This window comes from Rattus norvegicus, chromosome 9, assembly GCF_036323735.1.
Source record: "Rattus norvegicus strain BN/NHsdMcwi chromosome 9, GRCr8, whole genome shotgun sequence".
In the NCBI taxonomy this organism is placed as follows: Eukaryota; Metazoa; Chordata; class Mammalia; order Rodentia; family Muridae; genus Rattus; species Rattus norvegicus.
Genome location: NC_086027.1, coordinates 83,558,334 through 83,577,376, shown reverse-complemented (window position 1 = coordinate 83,577,376; position 19,043 = coordinate 83,558,334). Strand labels below are relative to the sequence as shown.

Genomic DNA, 19,043 nt, shown 5'->3' with positions numbered 1-19,043 from the left:
AACTCAGGACCTCTGGAAGAGCAGTCAGTGCTCTTCTTAACCGCTGAGCCAGCTCATCAGCCCCAACTTTATCATTTTCATAAGAGACACTATTTGAAGGATGACAGGGCTTTGGATCCCAGCTTCATTCTCATTGGCTGCTGGCTTCTAGAAAATTATTTAATCTCTCTTTTATTTGTACCTTATTTTGTTTGTATATGTGTATGAGTGTGGTGTGAGCACATACGTGTATGAGTGTGTATGTGGAGGCCAGAGGAGAATATCAAATGTACGGTTTCATCATATTCTACCTTATTTATTGAACAAGGTCTCTCACTGAACCTGAAACTAGGGTGACAGTTAGCAAACCCTGTTGACTCCCATCTCTTCCCTCCATTCCACATCACTGAGGTCACAGGCAAAGGACTGGCTTTTTTTTTTTTTTAAGATTTATTTATTTTATGTGTATGAGTGCCCTATATGCATGTACACCTGCATGCCAGAAGAGGGCATCAGATCACATTATAGGCGGTTGTGAGCCATCATGGGGTTTCTGGGACTTGAACTCTTAACTCTTTTTTTTTTTTTTTTTAAGATTTATTTATTTGGGGCTGGAGAGATGGCTCAGCGGTTAAGAGCACTGACTGCTCTTCCAGAGGTCCTGAGTTCAATTCCCAGCAACCACATGGTGGCTCACAACCATCTGTAATGGCGATCTGATGCCCTCTTCTGGTGTGTCTGAAGACAGCTACATGTACTCATAAAATAAATAAAGCTTTTTAAAAAAAAGATTTATTTATTTATTTTATGTACAGCATTCTGTCTGCATATGTGACTGCAGGCCAGAAAAGGGCATCAGATCTCATTACAGATGGTTGTGAGCCACCATATGGTTGCTGGGAATTGAACTCAGGACCTCTGGAAGAGCAGTTGGCACTCTTAAGCACTGAGCCATCTCTCCAGCCCCAGGCCTGGCTTTTTACATGGATGTTAGGATCTGAACTCAGGTTACCATGCTTGCACAGCAAATGCTCTTACTCACTGAGCTACCTCCCCAGCTCCCCATTTGATCTTTCTAAAGCTCTACTATATATACTAAAACTTAAGAGTAGAGCCCATCTTATCAGGAAGGCTAAAACAAGATGTTAGCATGTTGCAGGATATTCCATGAAATCCCGATGGATTGGGTGTTTTCTATTTTTCAAAGTTGCCGTGAGGACTAAATTAAGTGAAGAATGTGGAAGTGTTTTGTAAATAATTTACAATGGAGATAAACTTCTCGAGCTCTAAAGAGAATGGAGGGATGGAAGTGAGTCCCCTAAGAGGAAAGTAGAGGAGAGTAATATTTTAGTTGTACTTATCAAATGCCAGTTACTCATGACTGCCCCAGGCCTAAGCTGATTGGATTCCTGATTTAAGAGCTTAAGGACTCAAGACCAACTTTAAGAACTTCCAGGAAGCTAACTTTTAAAAGGAGTAACAGCCATGAAGCACAGGGCAAAAGAATTGTTGTGTAGGGAGGAGTTGGGAGGGAGGGATCGAGTGCTTCCTTCTTCCACTGATGACAAAGCTGATAAGGTGATGTGATGTGAAATGTGAGCTTAGGGAAGCGACAGGACCTCAAGCTCTTCCTCCTAAGGAATAAAGGTCTATCTGTGTCTTAACTGACAGGGAAGGCCTGCCCTACTTTAAGTGATGTGGTTCAGTGAGATGATTGGGGAGGAGTCTAGGAGAGGGGTGGACTCAGCCCTTCCCTACAGTAGGAGAAAACGCTGTGTCTGGGTCTTTGTTTAGCACCCCTTCCCCAGTCCTATGTCTAACATCTACACACTCAGTTCTTACCATTCTCAGAAGGCTCATAGCGGTCAATGAGTTTCAGAGCAAGGTCAGAGGAATGGTCGCTTTCTTTCTGTTCCTCTCTAAGGAAATCTACAAATTCCAGCAAGGTCAGCTTCTGTTTGTCAGATGAAAAGTTCTCAAATAGTTCTTCAATCTCAGTGCGCTTAGTCAGGGCCTTATAGAACTGTACAAATTCTTCTGAATCCAGAGTATTAGATTGGGAAACATCTGCTTCCTGCAAGAGATTTAGCCAAGCATGGATAACTCTGAGAAATTCTCTGAGAAATTGAATGATCTTCATTTTTTCTCTAGGGTTGTATGGTCAAGTTTCAGGAATCTCTCTCTCTCTCTCTCTCTCTGTGTGTGTGTGTGTGTCTGTGAGTGTGTGTGTGTGTGTGCCCGCGCGCGTGTCTGTCTGTCTGTTTCTGTTACTGTCTCTCTCTAGGGAGTAGCCCCTAACAAACACACACACACACACACACACACACACACACACACACACACACACACACACCATGATGTGCCTGGTTTTTTACACAGATGCTGGAGTAGAATTAGAATCCCATTCTTACATGGCAATCACTTTAACAACAGAGGGTACTGTAAGGGTCACCTTAACATGTGTTTATAAAACTCTCAGAGTTCCTGACACTTCACATGATTACAAGTCACTCTAATAAATAAAAGACAAAGTTGGGCTGGAGAGATGACTCAGCGGTTAAGAGCCCCGACTGCTCTTCCAGAGGTCCTGAGTTCAATTCCCAGGGACCACATGGTGGCTCACAACCATTTGTAAAGAGATCCGATGCCCTTTTCTGGTGTATCTGAAGACAGCTACAATGTACTTATATATAATAAATGAATAAAAAAAAGGACAAAGTTTTACCCCTGTCATTTAATGTGAAATGGAATTTTTGGTTTGCTTAGTTTTTTGAGACAGGCTTCCTCTATGTAGCCCTGGCTGTCCTAAAACTTGCTCTGTAGACTAGGCTGGCCTTGAACTAAGAGATCTGCTTGCCTCTGGCTCCCAAGTGCTGGGACTGAAGGCACGTACCGACATGCCCAGATCTTAACTTAATGTTATTTTTCTTTTCTAGAGATTATGATTCATCCTCCCAACAAGACTGAATGGCCAGAACCTCATTCCCCACACAGGTCCTCACACAGGTCCCACTGAACTTATTACGGTAGTGGAATACACAGGAGTCAAGAAATGAATGCTACTAGGTGGGGTAGGTCTCTACTAGAGACCTTCTGGCTCCTGCAAACCCTCCCCAGCAAGCACGCACCTGAAAAAGACTGAAGGCATATTCTTCATCCATTTCCACATTCATCAGAAGCAGCAGCCGTTGAGCTTCTCTGAAACTCATCCGGCTGTCCTGGTTTCTGTCTGCTTGTTGGAACCATTCTCTCAACATTCCAGCTCTGAGTCAAGGCAAAAACTTGGTGTGTGCAATGCATCTGTGCGGGGTTGTGTGTGTGTGTGTGTGTGTGTGTGTGTGTGTGTGTGTGTGTGTGTGTTCGTTCATTGAACCCCTCCTCCTGTCTTTGTTGTCAGTTTCTCTCCCAAGCCACTTCATTCTCCACATAGCTTCTAGAATAATCTCTCCTGAACATAAATCTATCTTGTCACTGGATGGCCTAGGTGCTTGCAGGGACCTACCTCCCTGTTGTCTACAGAAAGAAACAAATTCTAACACAGAAATTAAGATCCCCCTACCCTTGTCATCCGGCCCAGTCCAGCCTTTTTTCTCACTGTATCTTTCTTTGTCCTTTTGCCAGACTCAGTAGCTCCTTCCTCTGACCATCGCCCGACCTGCTTCCTCAATCTCCCTTCCCTGAACCCTTTATTTATGCTATCCTCTTCCCACACTTCTTCAGGCTTACACTGTACTACTTTCCTTTCTTTCTTCCTTTGTCAGGGTCCCATGTAGCCAAGAAAGACTTTGACCTTCTGATCCTCTTCCTTCTGCCTCCTGGGTACTAGGATTACAGGCACATGTTACCATGGCAACAGTGCTGGGCTCAAACCCAGGGCTTCTCACATGCTAGGGGGAAGCACTTCACCAACAGAGCTACATCTCTGGTCCAAAATCACATGCTATTTCCTCCCTGGCACTTTCTCAGAACACTCTTCGGTACAATTGAGTATTTCTCTAATTTAGTACTTAAACTATTTACACAAATCGATTCTTTCCACTAACTAAAGTAAAATATATGGTCTTCTTGATCTTGATGTCATTAAAACCAGGTACAATGATGGATACAACCTGGCTAATGGGTGCTAAATGAATGTACATGCATGAAGTAACGTGCAATATAGAAACCTTTTTTACAGGGCTGGAGAGATGGCTCGGTGGTTAAGAGCACTGACTGCTCTTCCAGAGGTCCTGAGTTCAATTCCCAGCAACCACATGGTGGCTCACAACCATCTGTAATGGGATCTGATGCCCTCTTCTGGTGTGTCTGAAGACAGCTACAGTGTACTCACATACATGAAAATAAATAATATTTTTTTATGTGTATTGGAAGGTTTGCAAGCCAATGTGTGTGTGGCGGGGGAAGGTATCAGGGAGGTCTCAGAGGACAAGGTGCAAGAGTAAGTTCTCCTACCACGTGGGCTCCATGGATTGAGTTCAGGTTGTCAGGCTTGGTGATAAGCACCTTCTCTCACTGAAATATCTCACTGACTTCATCTAGGAATCTTTTTTTTTTTCTTTTTTTCGGAGCTGGGGACTGAACCCAGGGCCTTGTGCTTCGTAGGCAAGCGCTCTACCACTGAGCTAAATCCCCAACCCCTTCATCTAGGAATCTGGAAGTGAGTCTACACCACTGCACCCTCTAGGAGCTCCTTCCCACACCTGTGGTAGTGAATGCGTGCTACTGGGATGTCTGTTTAGCTCACAGGAGCAGCACTTTGCTTGCCCTTCTTCCTCTCATTGCCCCTCCTATCCTGGGTTCTCAGTCTCCTTCCTTGGCTCTGACTGTCAGACATCTCTCGTTCAGAATCATCAGCTCTACACTGGCCCGCTTGGGTTCATTTCTGCAACCTTTCCATATTCCCTTGGTTCTTCAGTAACCCCTGCCCGCACCCTAGCTCAATCGAGTTGATACTGATCCAGCTGCTCCTGGTAGTTCATTCTGGCGACGAGATCCACCAACAGCTGGAGTCCTCGCATCCAAGTCTGGGCCTCTTCAACACTGTTGGCCACTAGGTCCAGGTTGGGGCGGCGCCCATTAAAGACAATGGTGAAGCCTTGCTCCAGGGGGAACTCTTCCACCAGATAGCGCAACAGCTCAGAATCCTGGCCCTTACGGATCCTCTCCACATCAGAGATTGAAACTGCCAGAAAAGAAGCAGGTGGGAGCGTTGAGGAGTCTGACGCACAACAGGGGAAAGGAATGCGGACTAGGACTCCCTTCTCTACGGAGACACAGAGAGGAGGAACCTGAGCTTCTAAAGGTTGGATCCTAAAGGACACTCGGATAAGATGATGGAGACCCAGTGGTTCAGGAGTTTGTGTGACTCCACATTTTCTTAGGCAGCACAGCAAGGAGGTTCAGCTAGATGTGGCAAGACCTGACTCCCAGTCACCAGCTGACTGTGTGAAGACCCAAACTTAACCCCTTAAGTGTCCACATCTTAAAGAATGGACAGTCCCGTTCTTGGCAGGAGAGCTAGTGGGGCTGACAGTTACACACCAGAAGAGGGTAGTGCTTGCTTATGTTTAAGAGGAGTTAGAGGAATTCTTCCAGTCTCTACCTCAGCTCGAAATGGTGTGGCTCATGAGTATTGATTATGTCTCTAGAGCAGGCTCTTTATTCTGTGACCAAGTGTTTAAAGGTAGCATAATGAGCTTGGCCAACAGGGTTGGCATGATATTGGGCTGCATTTTATGCTTTGAAATATTATAATGGCTAACGTTTATGAAATCCATCAAGGTTTCCTGTTGGATGCTTCACATATTAGCTTGGCAGGTCTCTATAATTTAGAGGTAGGTGCAGGTTAGCCCCCATTTTGTAGATGAGAAACTTTAGTTCACTTAAGTAATTTGTCCAAAGCAACTCAACCAGAAAGTGGCCTAACCAGGATTTTAATCCAGACGGGGTGACATCATATCACAGTCATAATAACCATGGGGATCTATCATGTGTCAGGGCTCTTCTAAGCCCCTTCTTTACAATAACTGATTTAACCCATTACAGTCTTACAGAGGCAAGAGATGTTTGTCATCTTGTATAGAGCCACACAAGTGGGCCTGCACAATCACAAGATCCTGGTCCCTCCTCTGCCTTCAAACTTAGGGATTCCTAGGAGACCTGCCCACCCAGATCCCCACCCACAGCAATCGAGGTCACTCACAAGTGGGCTTGGATATGCTTTCAAGGTGCCGCCCATGCCAGACCGTCATGCCGTCATCCTGAAGTCTGAAGTATCTTAGCTTCTTCCAGCTTTTGGTCCTCACCTTGCGCATCATCGTTCCTTTTTGCATCAGCAGCAGGTCCTGATTAGTGGTCAGTACTGAGCCAAGAAAAGCAGGGACGGGGTTGGGGATTTAGCTCAGCGGTAGAGCGCTTGCCTAGCAAGTGCAAGGCCCTGGGTTCAGTCCTCAGCTCCGGTAAAAAAAAGAAAAGAAAAGAAAAGCAGGGACTTATTTACCCAGTGGGAAGACTAGGGGGTCCAGAGGAGCACTGAATCCAGGGTCTAATCTCCTCCCACCCCCTGGGCTTTCCTCCACGACGTCTTCCCATGCAGGGGTACTCACGCTTTTGAATCTGAGATGCCATCCCCCACTGCTCCACCAGCTGGTGCCAGAGTCACCTAAAGGAACAAGGAGCAGCAAAGGGCTTTGGGTGAATCCTGGAGTTAAAGAGAAGGAGAAAGAAACCCAGGGATCTCCTCAGTGGCATGTATCAGGCACTTCAGCTCATCTATAGCTATTTGCAGTTCTGAGTTAGCTGACCCTGAGGCTCAGTTAGGTTAAGAAACCTGTACGCAGGTTGGAATTTAAAATACAGACATCTATCTTCGTTAACTAGTTCCCATGGCTGTCTGCAGGAAGGGATGAAGCAGGGCATGTTCCAAACACTCTCTTGCTACCCTACACTCCTTGGGTAACATGGCTCATTCCCCACGTCCTTGTTAGAGTCTGCCATCTTGCTGCCGACCTTCGTGAGAACCTAGAATCTGTCCACATCCTAGCTGTCTCTCCTCCAGATAGAACTTTTCCATTATTCTCTCCCTAGACCCTGTCTATGCACTCGTGTACGTGTGCCAAGTTGCTAAAGAGCTGGGGCAGAATCTGTTTTCTTTCTTTCTTTGAGACAGTCTCGTGTAGCCATGGCTGGCTTTGAACTCCTGATTCTCCTGCTCCCACCTTTTGGGGGATCACAGATGCGAGTCACCATGCCCAGCATCAGGTTCAGCTCCTGATGAACTTGTGCTGAAACTGACGAATCTCAAAGTGTGAGTGAGAGACCTACGCTTAAACAGAAATGTGCTGTAAATGCTCATTTAAAGTTTATACTTTTGACAGCGATAAACGTGTGAGAGAGAACTTCAAAATTCTGGGAAGTAGCTGGCTCTGGTGAAACATGCCTGTAATCCCAACATTTAGGAGCTTAAGGCTAGCCTCAGCCACTTAGTAAGTTCTTGGTCAACCTGGGTTATATGAGACCTGTCTCACAGGAACAAAAAAGGGAAAAAATAACTCAGATCTGTAAAGTGATCCTTCAGTCAGCATTCCATTAAATCATCATGCAGTTTTAGGCTAGAGAGATGGCGCAGCCTTCGAGAGCACTGGCTGCTCTTCCAGAGAGTCCAGGTTCAATTCCAACACTGACACAGTGGCTCACAACTATCTGTAACTCCAATTCCAAAAGATCCAGCATCTTCTTCTGGCTTCAGTGGTGCATAGACATGCATTCAGGAAAAATACCCATATACACAAAACCAATAAAACATTCTCATTCAGAGAATGAGAATAAACATTCTCATTCAGTCCGACTCCTAAACTTTTACAGGTGAATAAGAGAATAATCTAAGATGTGAAGAGACCTGTGAGTCACACAGCACATAAGAACACGCACATAAGAACCCTAACTGGTTTTTTTTTTGTTTTTTTGTTTTTTGTTTTTGTTTTTGTTTTTGTTTTTTTTTGAGATAGGGTCTCTCCTTGTAGCCCTGGCTCTTCTAGAATTCCCTCTGTAGACCAAGCTGGCCTCAAACTCACAGAGATTCCCCCGTCATCTCTCTGTCTCTCAATTGCTGGGGTTAAAGATGTGTGTCACTCTGCCCTGCTTTTCTGTCCATCTTTAATAAGAAGACCTATAAAGTCACCTAGTTAGGACTAACTCCTTTTGAGACAAAGTCTCTCTTTATATTCCTGACTGTTCTGGAACTCACTCTGTAGACCAGGCTGGCCTTAAACTTAGAGATCTGCCTGCCTCTGCCTCCCAAGCACTGAGGTTGTGCAGCACCACACCTGGCAGTCACCCTAAGATTACAGGAGTCACAGAGGAGAATGTACTTTCTCTGGCTTAAAGACCTAGAGAGGGTTCCCTAGAGGGGTAGAGGAGTGAGGGGCAAAGGAGAGAAACAGCTGTGACAGTTTTAGGAGAAGTGAGTATGTGCTCCTAGCTAAGAGCCCTCTGGATGGAAGAAGGGTTCCAAAGAGCTCCTTCAGGGACAGGAAGCATCTTTTTCCCAGGTTTGGAGGCACTATTTGGAATCTTCATACAACTTAAAACCACTGTATGAAGACCAGAGGACAAAGTAATGGGTCACCCTTAACTTCCTTGGCTGCTCAGACCACAGTGGGCTGAGGGTGACCTGAGATCACAGCTTCCAGCTTGTAGATACAGGACTCTGTAGTTGGTCTTGGGATTGGAAGAAGACAGAATTACCTTCTCTGTTCCTGTATCCAGGACCTTATGTGTCCTGGAACATGGGAAACCTGAGACTAGAGCCCAGGATCCAAAAACAGTTTCCCAAACCAGCCTTAAAAAATGACTTTGTCCCTTTTTTCCCTATCTAATCTGTCTCCCCACTCAAGAGCAGTGGCATTAACTTGTATCTATGAGGGGTACAGTCAGAAATGTCAGCAGCACCTCGGGGAAGCCACAGCATACGAGACCTGAGCTTCATGGAGGAGACTGAAGACCAGAAAGACTGGCTGTCCTGTCAGGGTCCTTCAGTGACACAAACTGCAATAGATTACAGCTCTCTCTACAACTGGTGCAGAGTTTGCCAACTCTTCCCTTAGAAAGGGCGTTCTCCAGAAGGCATGTTGAAAGAAGGCCTGGGATCAGTGAGGGACATCCATCATCTTTCTCTCCACTCCATCATCTTCCGAGTCCCCTACATCCCGCCAAACAACTTCCTTTTCTTCCCGTTGGCTTGCCTTTCCCATCCCATGCCTGAATCTTTCTTTTCCTTTCTTCCTAGCTCACTCCTTTCTCTCTCACCAGCCTCTCTGCTCACTCAAGTCAAGCTTTTTGCGTTCTCTTCTTCTTAACCTTCTCCTCCTCCTCTTTCTCCATCACCTTTCCTTCCGTTCCCTTCCTTTATCTCCACTAACTCCCAATAGCCCTGGTTCTCAGCCCCTTTAAGGATTTTGCGTCTACAGTCCGGGAGAGAGGGCACTTTCATTTGGACACTCAGTAACATGCCTCTCCTTTCAGCCTCACTTTCCCCCGTATCCTAGGAGACCGACTAAACAAAGTGCCCAAAGAATGTGTTAGAACCTGAATGTTCCAGGGCTCGGTGTTCCCGCTGGTGTCTGAAAGGAAGGATGGTTACAACGGATGCAGGTGCAGTGGGGAGAGAAGAAAGGGGGCTTGGGAGAGGGGGACACAAAGGATAAAATTCTAAAAGTAAGAGACATTGGGTCAGCTGGACACGATGGTAATCTTAACATGTGGGAACAGAAGGATCAGGCATTCAAGGATCATCCTTGGCTACATAGGAAGTTTGAGGGTGACCTGGGTCCAGGGTGGGGGGAGCACATATACATGTATTTGGGATCTTTGAGGATACAGATAATCACGTTGCTAATCCCAAACACAGACTTTTCTAGTACTAGTGGCCCAATATTAACAGAGCAAGCAAGACTTGGTCCTGCACTTCCAAGTGGCTTTATATGACCCTCAGATAGAGTTTGGAAGCGTCAGCACCAGGTGCCAATGATATTATAGTAGGAAGTCAGGGTATCTCGAATTTCTTTCTGGGAGGCAAGAAGGAAGAGAGCTATTTTGTCTATGTTCTCTCTTCTGAAAAGGGTTATGGCTAACCTGTTTCGTATAAAGTAGATAGAATGGCTCTGCTCACAGGTCATAACCCTTAGAATGTTAGAACTTGAAGGCCCTCTCTTTTTCTTTTTCTTTCTTTTTTTTTTTTTTTTTTTTTTTTTTCCGGAGCTGAGGACCGAACCCAAGCGCTTTACCACTGAGCTAAATCACCAACCCCTTGAAGGCCCTCTCAAGTCCAGAGACTTAAGCCTAGATCGATTATCTCCAGGAGAGTGTCTTAGAACCTGCCAGATTCTGATTTCTAAGAATGAGGAGAGCATATTTAGTGGGCAACCTGATCATCAGTCCCGGTTCAAAGGCAACCCTGGGGGGCCCTAAATCCTATTACAGATCAAACAATTGTCTGTGGCTTTAAGGTCCCATGGCATACAACCTGCTAGTGTACCAAGAACTTGCCTTGGCTTGTTAAGCAGGCAAAAACCAGAGCACAGAATGAACTCAAATCCTGACTCTTTCCAACGTTGTCTTAAAATTATCTCTTTATTACGAGGAGTTCTGAAGTCTCATGAGTTTTGGACAGCCTTCATTTGTTACCCTCAACAGTCTATTAATGCATCTTCATTGATGAGAATCTATTCTAATTCTGCCCCCTGTCTTACTGGGGTGGATTCGCCTCTGAGAAGTGGCTAGGGTTAGCACTCGTGGCCCTGGACAGCTAAGAGGTTTCTCTATAAAAGGGTAATTGACACATCTGGGAAGAAAATAGTTTTTAAGAGTCAGAGAAGCTAAACTGAAGAGAACCAGGGAGGGAGATCTGTGGAGCCTCGGGGTGGGAAAAAGAGCCTAGTTTAACCTAATACAGGCATCTCCAGGGCTGAGTTAGGATTCACGCAGCACTCAGTTTGGCCAGAGGTTGATTAGAGCTCAGGGTCCTTACCGTGGGTAGGATAGTAATCCTGTGTCTGTGAGCGTCGTCTCCCGAGCTCCACAATGCTCTCCACTGAGAATGAGAAGACTCCTTTTCTCCTTTGCACTTGACTGCTTCTACCCTGCTGCAGTTTGCCGGCTGTAACTGGCAGAGTTACAGCCAGAGAGGAGTGGAGTGGGGAGAGGTGTGAGCGCTTTCCTAGGTCCAGCCTATCTAACTCTTAAAGGCCCAGAGCACTGGTCAACAGGAGGAGTTGTGGGGGTGGAGTGACAGAAAAGGATTAAGGGAATGGATTGAGGTTAACAGCAACACATCTCCAGGGAGAAGGAGCCTGGCTGCCTTTTATCTTGATGCCTCCCAACCTGCACCCCTCACTGACCCTGATCTCACAATTGTTCTCAAAGTGAAAGCCAGGCCTGTCTATTGCAGTGCTCTGTGAATCACTGCTTTTCATTCTGGTCGGAGTCTGTGTGGAATACCACTGTTTTTGCCCTCATTTCATCTGGCTGCTCTCCATGGTGTCGCTTTCCATCAGCTTGCTCCTGTGTTTCTGCATCCTGCCTTGCAAGGGCAATCAATCCGAGTCTGTAAAAATACAGGAGCTGAGGAAGACAGGGAGAAGGGAAGAACGGACAGTATCTGTGCACATGTGTGAAACAGCTTGTGTGTATATGCTGGGTGCTTTTGTTTACTTGTTTGTTTGTTTGTTTGTTTGTTTGAGACAGGCTGTCTTGTGGTCCAGACTAACCTTGAATTTGATACGTTCTTAAACTTGGTTTGTAGCTGGGATGACCTTATAGATCCTCCTGCCTCCAGCTCTTGAGAGGAGAGACTCAGGTGTGTACCACTGTGCCCAGTTTAAATGGTGATGTGGATGAAACCCAGATCTCTGTGTATATACCAACTGAACTACATCCTCAGCCTCCCCCCCCCCACCATAATGTCTTTCTTCTCTCTTGTAAACATTTGTTCAGTGCCAGGATATGTATGTATGTATGTATGTATGTATGTATGTATGTATGTATGAGGTTAGAGTCTTGCTATGTAGCCCAGCTGGCCTTAAACTCACAGCCCCACTCCCTCTTCATTCTGGCCACCCATAATGAAGGTATGGGTAGAGGTTAAGAAAGCTCACAATATTCAGATCAGAGGCCTCTTTTAGGGAAGGGCATACCCATGCTCCCGTGTAATCTATCTTTCTTCCCAAGTGCCTTTCTGTTTTGTACTTAAAAATCAATGTTAAAAACATCTTTTAGGGCTGGAGAGATGGCTCAGCGGTTAAGAGCACTGACTGCTCTTCCAGAGGTCCTGAGTTCAATTCCCAGCAACCACATGGTGGCTCACAACCATCTGTAATGGGATCTGATGCCCTCTTCTGGCCTGCAGTCACATATGCAGGCAGAATGCTGTACATAAAAATAAACGAATAAATCTTTAAAAAAAAAAAAACATCTTTTAATGAATTACAACTTTGTAACAACAACAACAAAAGCAGAGCAAAGTGGAGAGAGAGGACACTCTTAAAGGAACGGGCTCCTTTCAAATGAATAGGTAGCTGGCACAGAAAGCAAGATGGAGGAAATGGAACGAAATTAGGAAGGATCCCATACTTCACAAATAAAAAGTAAGGTACTAGAAGTTTCTACAGTACTCCAGACTATGTGTCGGCAGTGAGGACAACTGGCCCTTGCCCACTCCCGAGCACCACAGCTGGGCTCAGCTTTTGTTTTGCCTCAGGAAGATTGTGAAGTGTGGCTTTTTCTGACCCAGTGAATGGCAGTTAAGGCAGTTATGGGCACAATATGGAACTCCTGTGAAGTTCTTTTGCAGTGGTATATTTTGGTCACAAGTCCAGAGGGAACTAGCTTCGTAAGATGGACGTGACTTTTGAGTGTGCTGAGTTCTGGCTGCCTCTTATAGTTCCCTCAAATACCTCTCAGCTGCCTGATAGTCTGCCATTAGTGATTATTGATAGCTAAATTTGAAGTTCCATTAAAATAAAATCCTCTAAGTGATGACTACAAAAGCCAAGATGGAGACTACTTTAGGAAGGCATTGTGGGAGAATGGCTGCAGAGTGGGCTTGACCTATTTTTAGTCTTGAGTACTAACAGGGGTAGGGGAGAGTCCTTCATTAAAATTTAATTTTCTGTCATGCATTTACTGTAGGTCTATATTGTTTCTGTTGTATTTTACAATGTAAGAGACTTAAACTTCTGCAATTTCTTTTTTTGTGAGATGGGAGTATCCTTATGTTGCTCAGGCTGGTCTTGAACTTGTGGCTCAAGGAGGTCCCCTCCCCCAAGTCCCTCATCTCAGCCTCCAAAAAAATGCTAGGACTATATATATGCGAACCACCATGCCTGCAGCCCCTGAAGCCTTAGTGGCTTTATTTAATTAATCCAGAGAGTGGGTTTACTGTCCCTTTGTTTGTTTGTTTGTTTGTTTTACTGACAGGTTTGTTGTCTTTTCTTTTCTTTTTTAAGATAGGACCAATGACAGTGTAGTCAAGGCTGCTCCTGAAGCTGGGGATGACTTTGAATTCCAGAACCTTCTGAATGGGATCATAGGTGTGCACCACTTCCCCTGTTAGCGCAAGCTTTGGTAGCAGAAAGCACAAAGGGAAGTCTGAAGGGAAGGTAGACATTAAAAGGGAAGTCATTCCTGAGGAGCAGGAAGAATAAGGACATCGAGTGATAAGCCATCAATTTCAGATTTGATTAGTGGAGGTCCCATCCCTACTTGCCTGGCATTATAATCTCCTTTGTCAATCTCCCTCCTCCACCCAAATCCTCCTCTAACTCAGGACTAGATACTCTTTCCCTCTTCCCCATCAACTCAGTGCTACCCAAGCTCCCTGGTGATGTAGGGAAGAAGGCTCTTTTACCCTTTGGATTTTCTGGGAGAGAACAGGTCTCAAATACTTGTCTCTGCATTCTTACCAATACACCACTACTCCTCAGCTTGTGTTCTGACTTGGGAATAGAGTATGTGAGATTTCACAAGATTGGTTTGGTTCCCAAGAATGCTTGGGAAGGGGCTCGGAGAGATGGCTCAGTGGGGAAAGGCAAGGACTTGCTGCCAGTTTCAACCTCTTGACTTTGATATCCAAGATTCACATCATGGGAAGAGAGAACTTCTAAAGCTGACTTCTAACTTCACATGCTCAAGCACATGCAATCTTGTGTACATGCGCGCGCGCGCACACACACACACACACACACACACACACATTGGATAAACGTAAAATAAATAAATAGAATTGTTGGATGGAAACTCCTGGAAAGAACGTAGGAATCTGAATTGATCCAAGAGGCAGCAGACAAGGCATTGGCACAGGAACTATTCAACTGCTTTGGTAATCCTATGTCTGCAAAGATCCTGGCCCTTCCCCCACAGTTTTCTATTATTAACAGTTCCAGAAACCTGATCAGGGCAGCAGCAGCAGAGGGACTCTCTGGGAAACATGCCCAGGAAAGGCCTGGAAGCCATAAATTGAAATGAAGTAGCAGGTGCGATAGGGAGACCCAAACATGTTCTGAGTCTTCCAGCCATGTCTGCCCAGATGCCCTTCTTGGCACAAACTTTTCTGCTGCTCAGGGCATTCAGGTTGGGGAATTTGGGTCCCCTTCCCCAACCTACTCAACTGAACTCAGATTTCTAAAATAAAACATCTTTTTGTGCTTAAAAAGATAACTCAAGATATTAGATTGCAGGACTGGAGAGGTGGCTCAATGGTGAGGTGGGAGGTGGAGAGAGGAGAATTCCCCAGAAGTTCATGGGCCAGCTGGCCTGGTGAGCACAGAACAAACAAAACCCTGCCTTAAACAAGGTGGATGGTGAGAACCAATGCTAGAGATTGTCCTCTGACCTCCACACCTGTGCTCACACTCATGCACATGAACACACACACACACACACACACTCACTCTACATGTCCGGGGGACATTTTGAGAGTCCATCTGCGAAACCACTGTGGAACTACCTGTAGAACTAGAAGTCAGTGTACATAATTAGACCAGAGAATGTATAACCATTTCTCTAGGCCAACAAAACGATGCCTCAGCTCTGTCATTTTATTAAGTGGAGGGTGGGAAGCTGTTCAGAGTATAAAACCAAATCCCAGAGAACCAGATGATAGCTGGGAAAATAAATGGTATGTGATACAATATTCCAAACGGATTCAAATCTTCAAAAAAAAAAAAGACATAAAAATTACGCACATTGTATTTTTTATCAGAGCCCTGTCTACAAAAAGAAACCTGGAAGGAAAAAGGTTAATTGCATTTTTATTCAAGATGACCTTGGCTGTTTTCATAAACTTTTAGAATCAACGTGTCAGTTTTCACAATAATATGCCTGGTGTAACTTGTAGTAGCTAGCATCCTAAAGCTATTGTTCTCCCACCCACAGGGTGGTGTGCATTTTCTCCCATTCATGTTCCCTTTTTGAAAAATTTTAAAATAATTTGTCTCTATTTTATGCGCATTGGTGTTTTGTCTGCATGTATGTCTGTGTGAGGGTGTTGGATCCCTGGAATTGGAGTTGTAGCTGTGAGCTGCCATATAGGTGCTGGAAATTGATCCTAGGTCCTTTGGAAGGGCAACCAATGGTCTTAACTGCTAAGCCATTTCTCCAGGCCCCAACTCATCTTTCAAAGAATGTTCACTTTTCAAAGATTCCTATGTCATTTGATGTCCTTGTAGGTATAATTTGTTTCCTTTCTTTTTGTTCATTTAAAAAACTTAAATTTATCATTTTAAATTATGTATAGTATTTTAATTATGTGGAACATTTGATTCTCTGGAACTTGAGTTAAGGGTCGTTAGCTGATGTGTGGGTGTGGGAGTTGAGTCCAGGTTCTCTGCAAAAGCAACAGTATTGTTTCTTTTTTTTTTTTTTTAACAGTATTGTTTCTTATATTGGTGGTGGTGTATGCCTTTAATTTCAGCATTTGGGAGGAAAAAGTCAGGTGGATCTCTGAGTTCAAGGCCAGCTCAGACTATAGAACTAGTTCCAGGACAACCAAGGCTACACCGAGAGACCATTTCAGAAAACATGCACACACATATAACATTTTTACTTTATGGGTATGAATGTTTTGCCTGTATGTATGTCTGTGTATGTATGTGCTTGGTGCCTCAGGATGTCAGTTCTCCTGGACCTGAAGTTACAGATAGTTGAGGGACACCACATGGATGCTGGGAAATCAAACCAAGGTTCTTTGGAAGCCAGAGCTCTTAACCAGTGAACCATCTCTCCATCCTTCAACAAATAATCTTAACTGTTTGTTGAGCCATCTCTATAACTTCATTTGAGATATAGGTGGCCTCAAAATACCTGTGTAGTTCAGAATGACTTGGAACTTCTGATTCTGCCTTTATTCCTTGTAAGCTAGGATTACAGGCGTGTGCCACCACATCCAGTTTCTTCTATGTATAATTTTTATAGCCAGAACTCCTTTTCTAAAGTCTTATTATGCATGTGAATGTTCTGTCTGTCTGTATACCATGTTCATGTCTGTGTGTTCTAGGAGGCCACCTCTTTTTTTTTTTTTTTTTCCCTTTTTTTAAAGCCACACTGGTTGGGGACTGATAACGGAGGCATGAGACTGGACATCCTAGTTCCTTTCCTCGTCTCAGGAAGAATAACTTTCTTTTTCTTTTGAGACAGGGACTCGTGTAACAGAGATGGACCTGTGAGTTCATGGAGCTCCCGACTCTATCTCCTTAGTGTTGGGAATCACAGGCATGCGCTTGGCTTGTGGAGAAAGATTTCAACATTTTCTTGAGAAATCTGCTGTAGGATTTTTGTTGATGCTTTTTATGAAGATTGGCCTTTGTAGGTACTGAGGATGACTCTGAACTTCTGAACCTCCTGCCACCTTTTCCTGAACGCTGAGTTTACAGCTGTGTGTAACTCCAGCATTGTTGTATTATTATTTTTGAGATAGGGTCTCACTGTGTAGCCCAGGTTGGCTTTGAACTCGGAGATCTTCCGACCTCTGCCTCCTGAGTGCTGGGATTTAAAGGCATGTGCTACGCTATAATTTAAAACAATCATGGATAGGTGTTACATGTTGTGTTCTTCATCTAGATGATTTGCTTCTGCTGTGAACCACATTGACTGGCTTTCACATATTGAATCAACCTATTATTTCTGCAATGAACTGGTTACATTTTTTTCCTTTTTTTTTTTTTTTTCTTTTTTTTGGAGCTGGGGACCGAACCCAGGGCCTTGCGCTACCACTGAGCTAAATCCCCAACCCCGAACTGGTTACAATTTAAAAAATTATTTTACTTTTGAGTTTTTCTTAGATAGGGTTCCTCTGTATAACAGACCTGGCTGTCTTAGAACTCACTCTGTAGACCAAGCTGGCTTTGAACAGAGACACAACTGACTCTGTCTCCCGAGTGCTAGTATTAAAGGTGTATGCCACCAAGCCTGGCTATATTTCTATTCATTGCTGGATTTGATTATTTTGTCTGCAAATTTCTTTCCTGTGGTGCCAAGGCCTGAAGTATGTGCTCTATCAGTGAGATGCACCCTGTGCTTCCTTATTTCTCAGCTAAAATTCGTATTTAAGTAGATGAGTGATTTGCTTACATGTATTATCTGTGTACCACTTGCATGCCTATGCCTGCAGAGGCCAGAAATGGGTGTCAGACCACTCTGGAAATGGAGCTACACACACTTGGGACTCATATCCAAGTCCTCTTGAAGTTCCGCCAATGTTCTTAACCACAGAGCCATCTCTCCAGCCTTACTGTGCAGTTTTTGAAACAGGGTCTCATTCTGTAGCCAATAATCTAGAACGTATGAAGACATGGCTAGCCTTGAACTCAGAGCAATGGCAGTTGTCTCGGCTCCCAACTGCCATTACAGGCACCAGACACTGTACCCAGCTTCCTATTTTCATTTACTGGGTACAGTAAGTAGCATATGCCCATAAACCCAGGCTGGGTTTGGGAAGCTGGGGATGTTGAGGACTAGACTGAGCTAAATGTGATCCCTTGAATTTTGTCTACATTCATGGCAGAAGTTAGTCTGTTTTTTAGGATGTTCCCGACAGGATTTTAGTAGCTAGGTGCTGGTGCTGCAAAAATGAACTGAGATCTATATCTTTGTTCTGTTCCTAACATTACCCCACCGACAATTCAGTCATTGTTTATGTGTAGCCGGTTGTGTGTATACCCGCACTTGCCCTTGTGCATGTAGGCTGACACTGGGTGACTCCTTTAAAATACTGTCTGGTTATAAGGGTGCTATGCCATGGTCCATGTGTGAGGCAGAGACACAAATGTATGGAGTTTCTTCTATCTTTACATGGATTCTGGGGAAACTCATGGAGATTCACCTGGCTCTGCTCTCTGAGTGCACTAACCATCCCTGGCTTCTATCACTGTATTTGAGAGAGGACCTCACTGAAGCCAAAGAAACTGGGTTGACTGGCTGGCCACAAGTCCCTGGTGTTTTCCTGTCTCTGTGCCCCTGTGCTGGGTTACAGATGTGCTGGTATACACACACCCCTTTGTTTGTTTGGGTAATAGGGAATTTGAACTCAGGTCTCCACACGCTTGCATGGCAAGCGAGCTTTCTACCCAGTGAGACACATCCCAGTCCCTCCATGGTTCTTGCTAACGCTTTGTCCTTTTTTTCCTGGCCTTTTGAGCAGCAACAATAGCAAGGAGATCCTATATGGACAGAAAGTCCTCTCTGAAATCTGCAGATGCCTCTCCTTGCCCTGTCCGTCAGAGCAATACATGCTCTCTAAGGTCCTTAAAGGAAGCTGGAAATGGGCTCACTACCAAGCCAGGCATAAGATCAATTCTGAAAATGTCTTCTATCATAATAAATGTAAGCACTATCTCTTTACTTACAGAAATCTCTCCTACTCACAGGCACAGAAGCCAGGAGTGAGGTTCTGCCTGTGCAAGAGACACTTTATCAGGTAAGGGCCACTATCCTAGACACCAAAGAGCTTTCACAGTCAGCTGTAGCCTTTTAGCCACCTAAAAATCTATCCAGCAAAGGAACCATCATTGTCC

At 44.7% G+C, this 19,043-nt stretch overlaps 2 protein-coding genes across 28 annotated transcripts in view; one reads left to right on the top strand and one right to left on the bottom strand.

The window, feature by feature from the left end:
• The window catches only part of Plcd4 (phospholipase C, delta 4), a 49,127-nt gene extending 36,366 nt beyond the window's left edge, over positions 1 to 12,761 (bottom strand). For 7 of the 23 annotated variants that reach the window (XM_039082975.2, XM_063266605.1, XM_008767189.4 and 4 more), the window contains exons 1-7: positions 12,607 to 12,759; positions 11,006 to 11,581; positions 6,585 to 6,640; positions 6,182 to 6,340; positions 4,933 to 5,161; positions 3,108 to 3,237; positions 1,822 to 2,053 (exon numbers count right to left, since the gene is read on the bottom strand). In XM_039082975.2, coding sequence (XP_038938903.1) covers positions 1,822 to 2,053; positions 3,108 to 3,237; positions 4,933 to 5,161; positions 6,182 to 6,340; positions 6,585 to 6,606 — 772 coding nt within the window. In that variant the 5' untranslated portion in view covers positions 6,607 to 6,640; positions 11,006 to 11,581; positions 12,607 to 12,759. 23 annotated transcript variants of the gene reach the window in all.
• The window catches only part of Usp37 (ubiquitin specific peptidase 37), a 99,883-nt gene continuing 90,368 nt past the window's right edge, over positions 9,529 to 19,043 (top strand). For 4 of the 5 annotated variants that reach the window (XM_063266507.1, XM_063266503.1, XM_063266501.1 and 1 more), the window contains exons 1-2: positions 9,529 to 9,630; positions 18,897 to 18,946. The gene's annotated coding sequence lies outside the window, so the exon portion shown is untranslated. Of the gene's footprint in view, positions 9,631 to 18,877; positions 18,947 to 19,043 lie in introns of all 5 variants that reach the window. The other variant, XM_006245293.5, reaches the window with a different exon arrangement.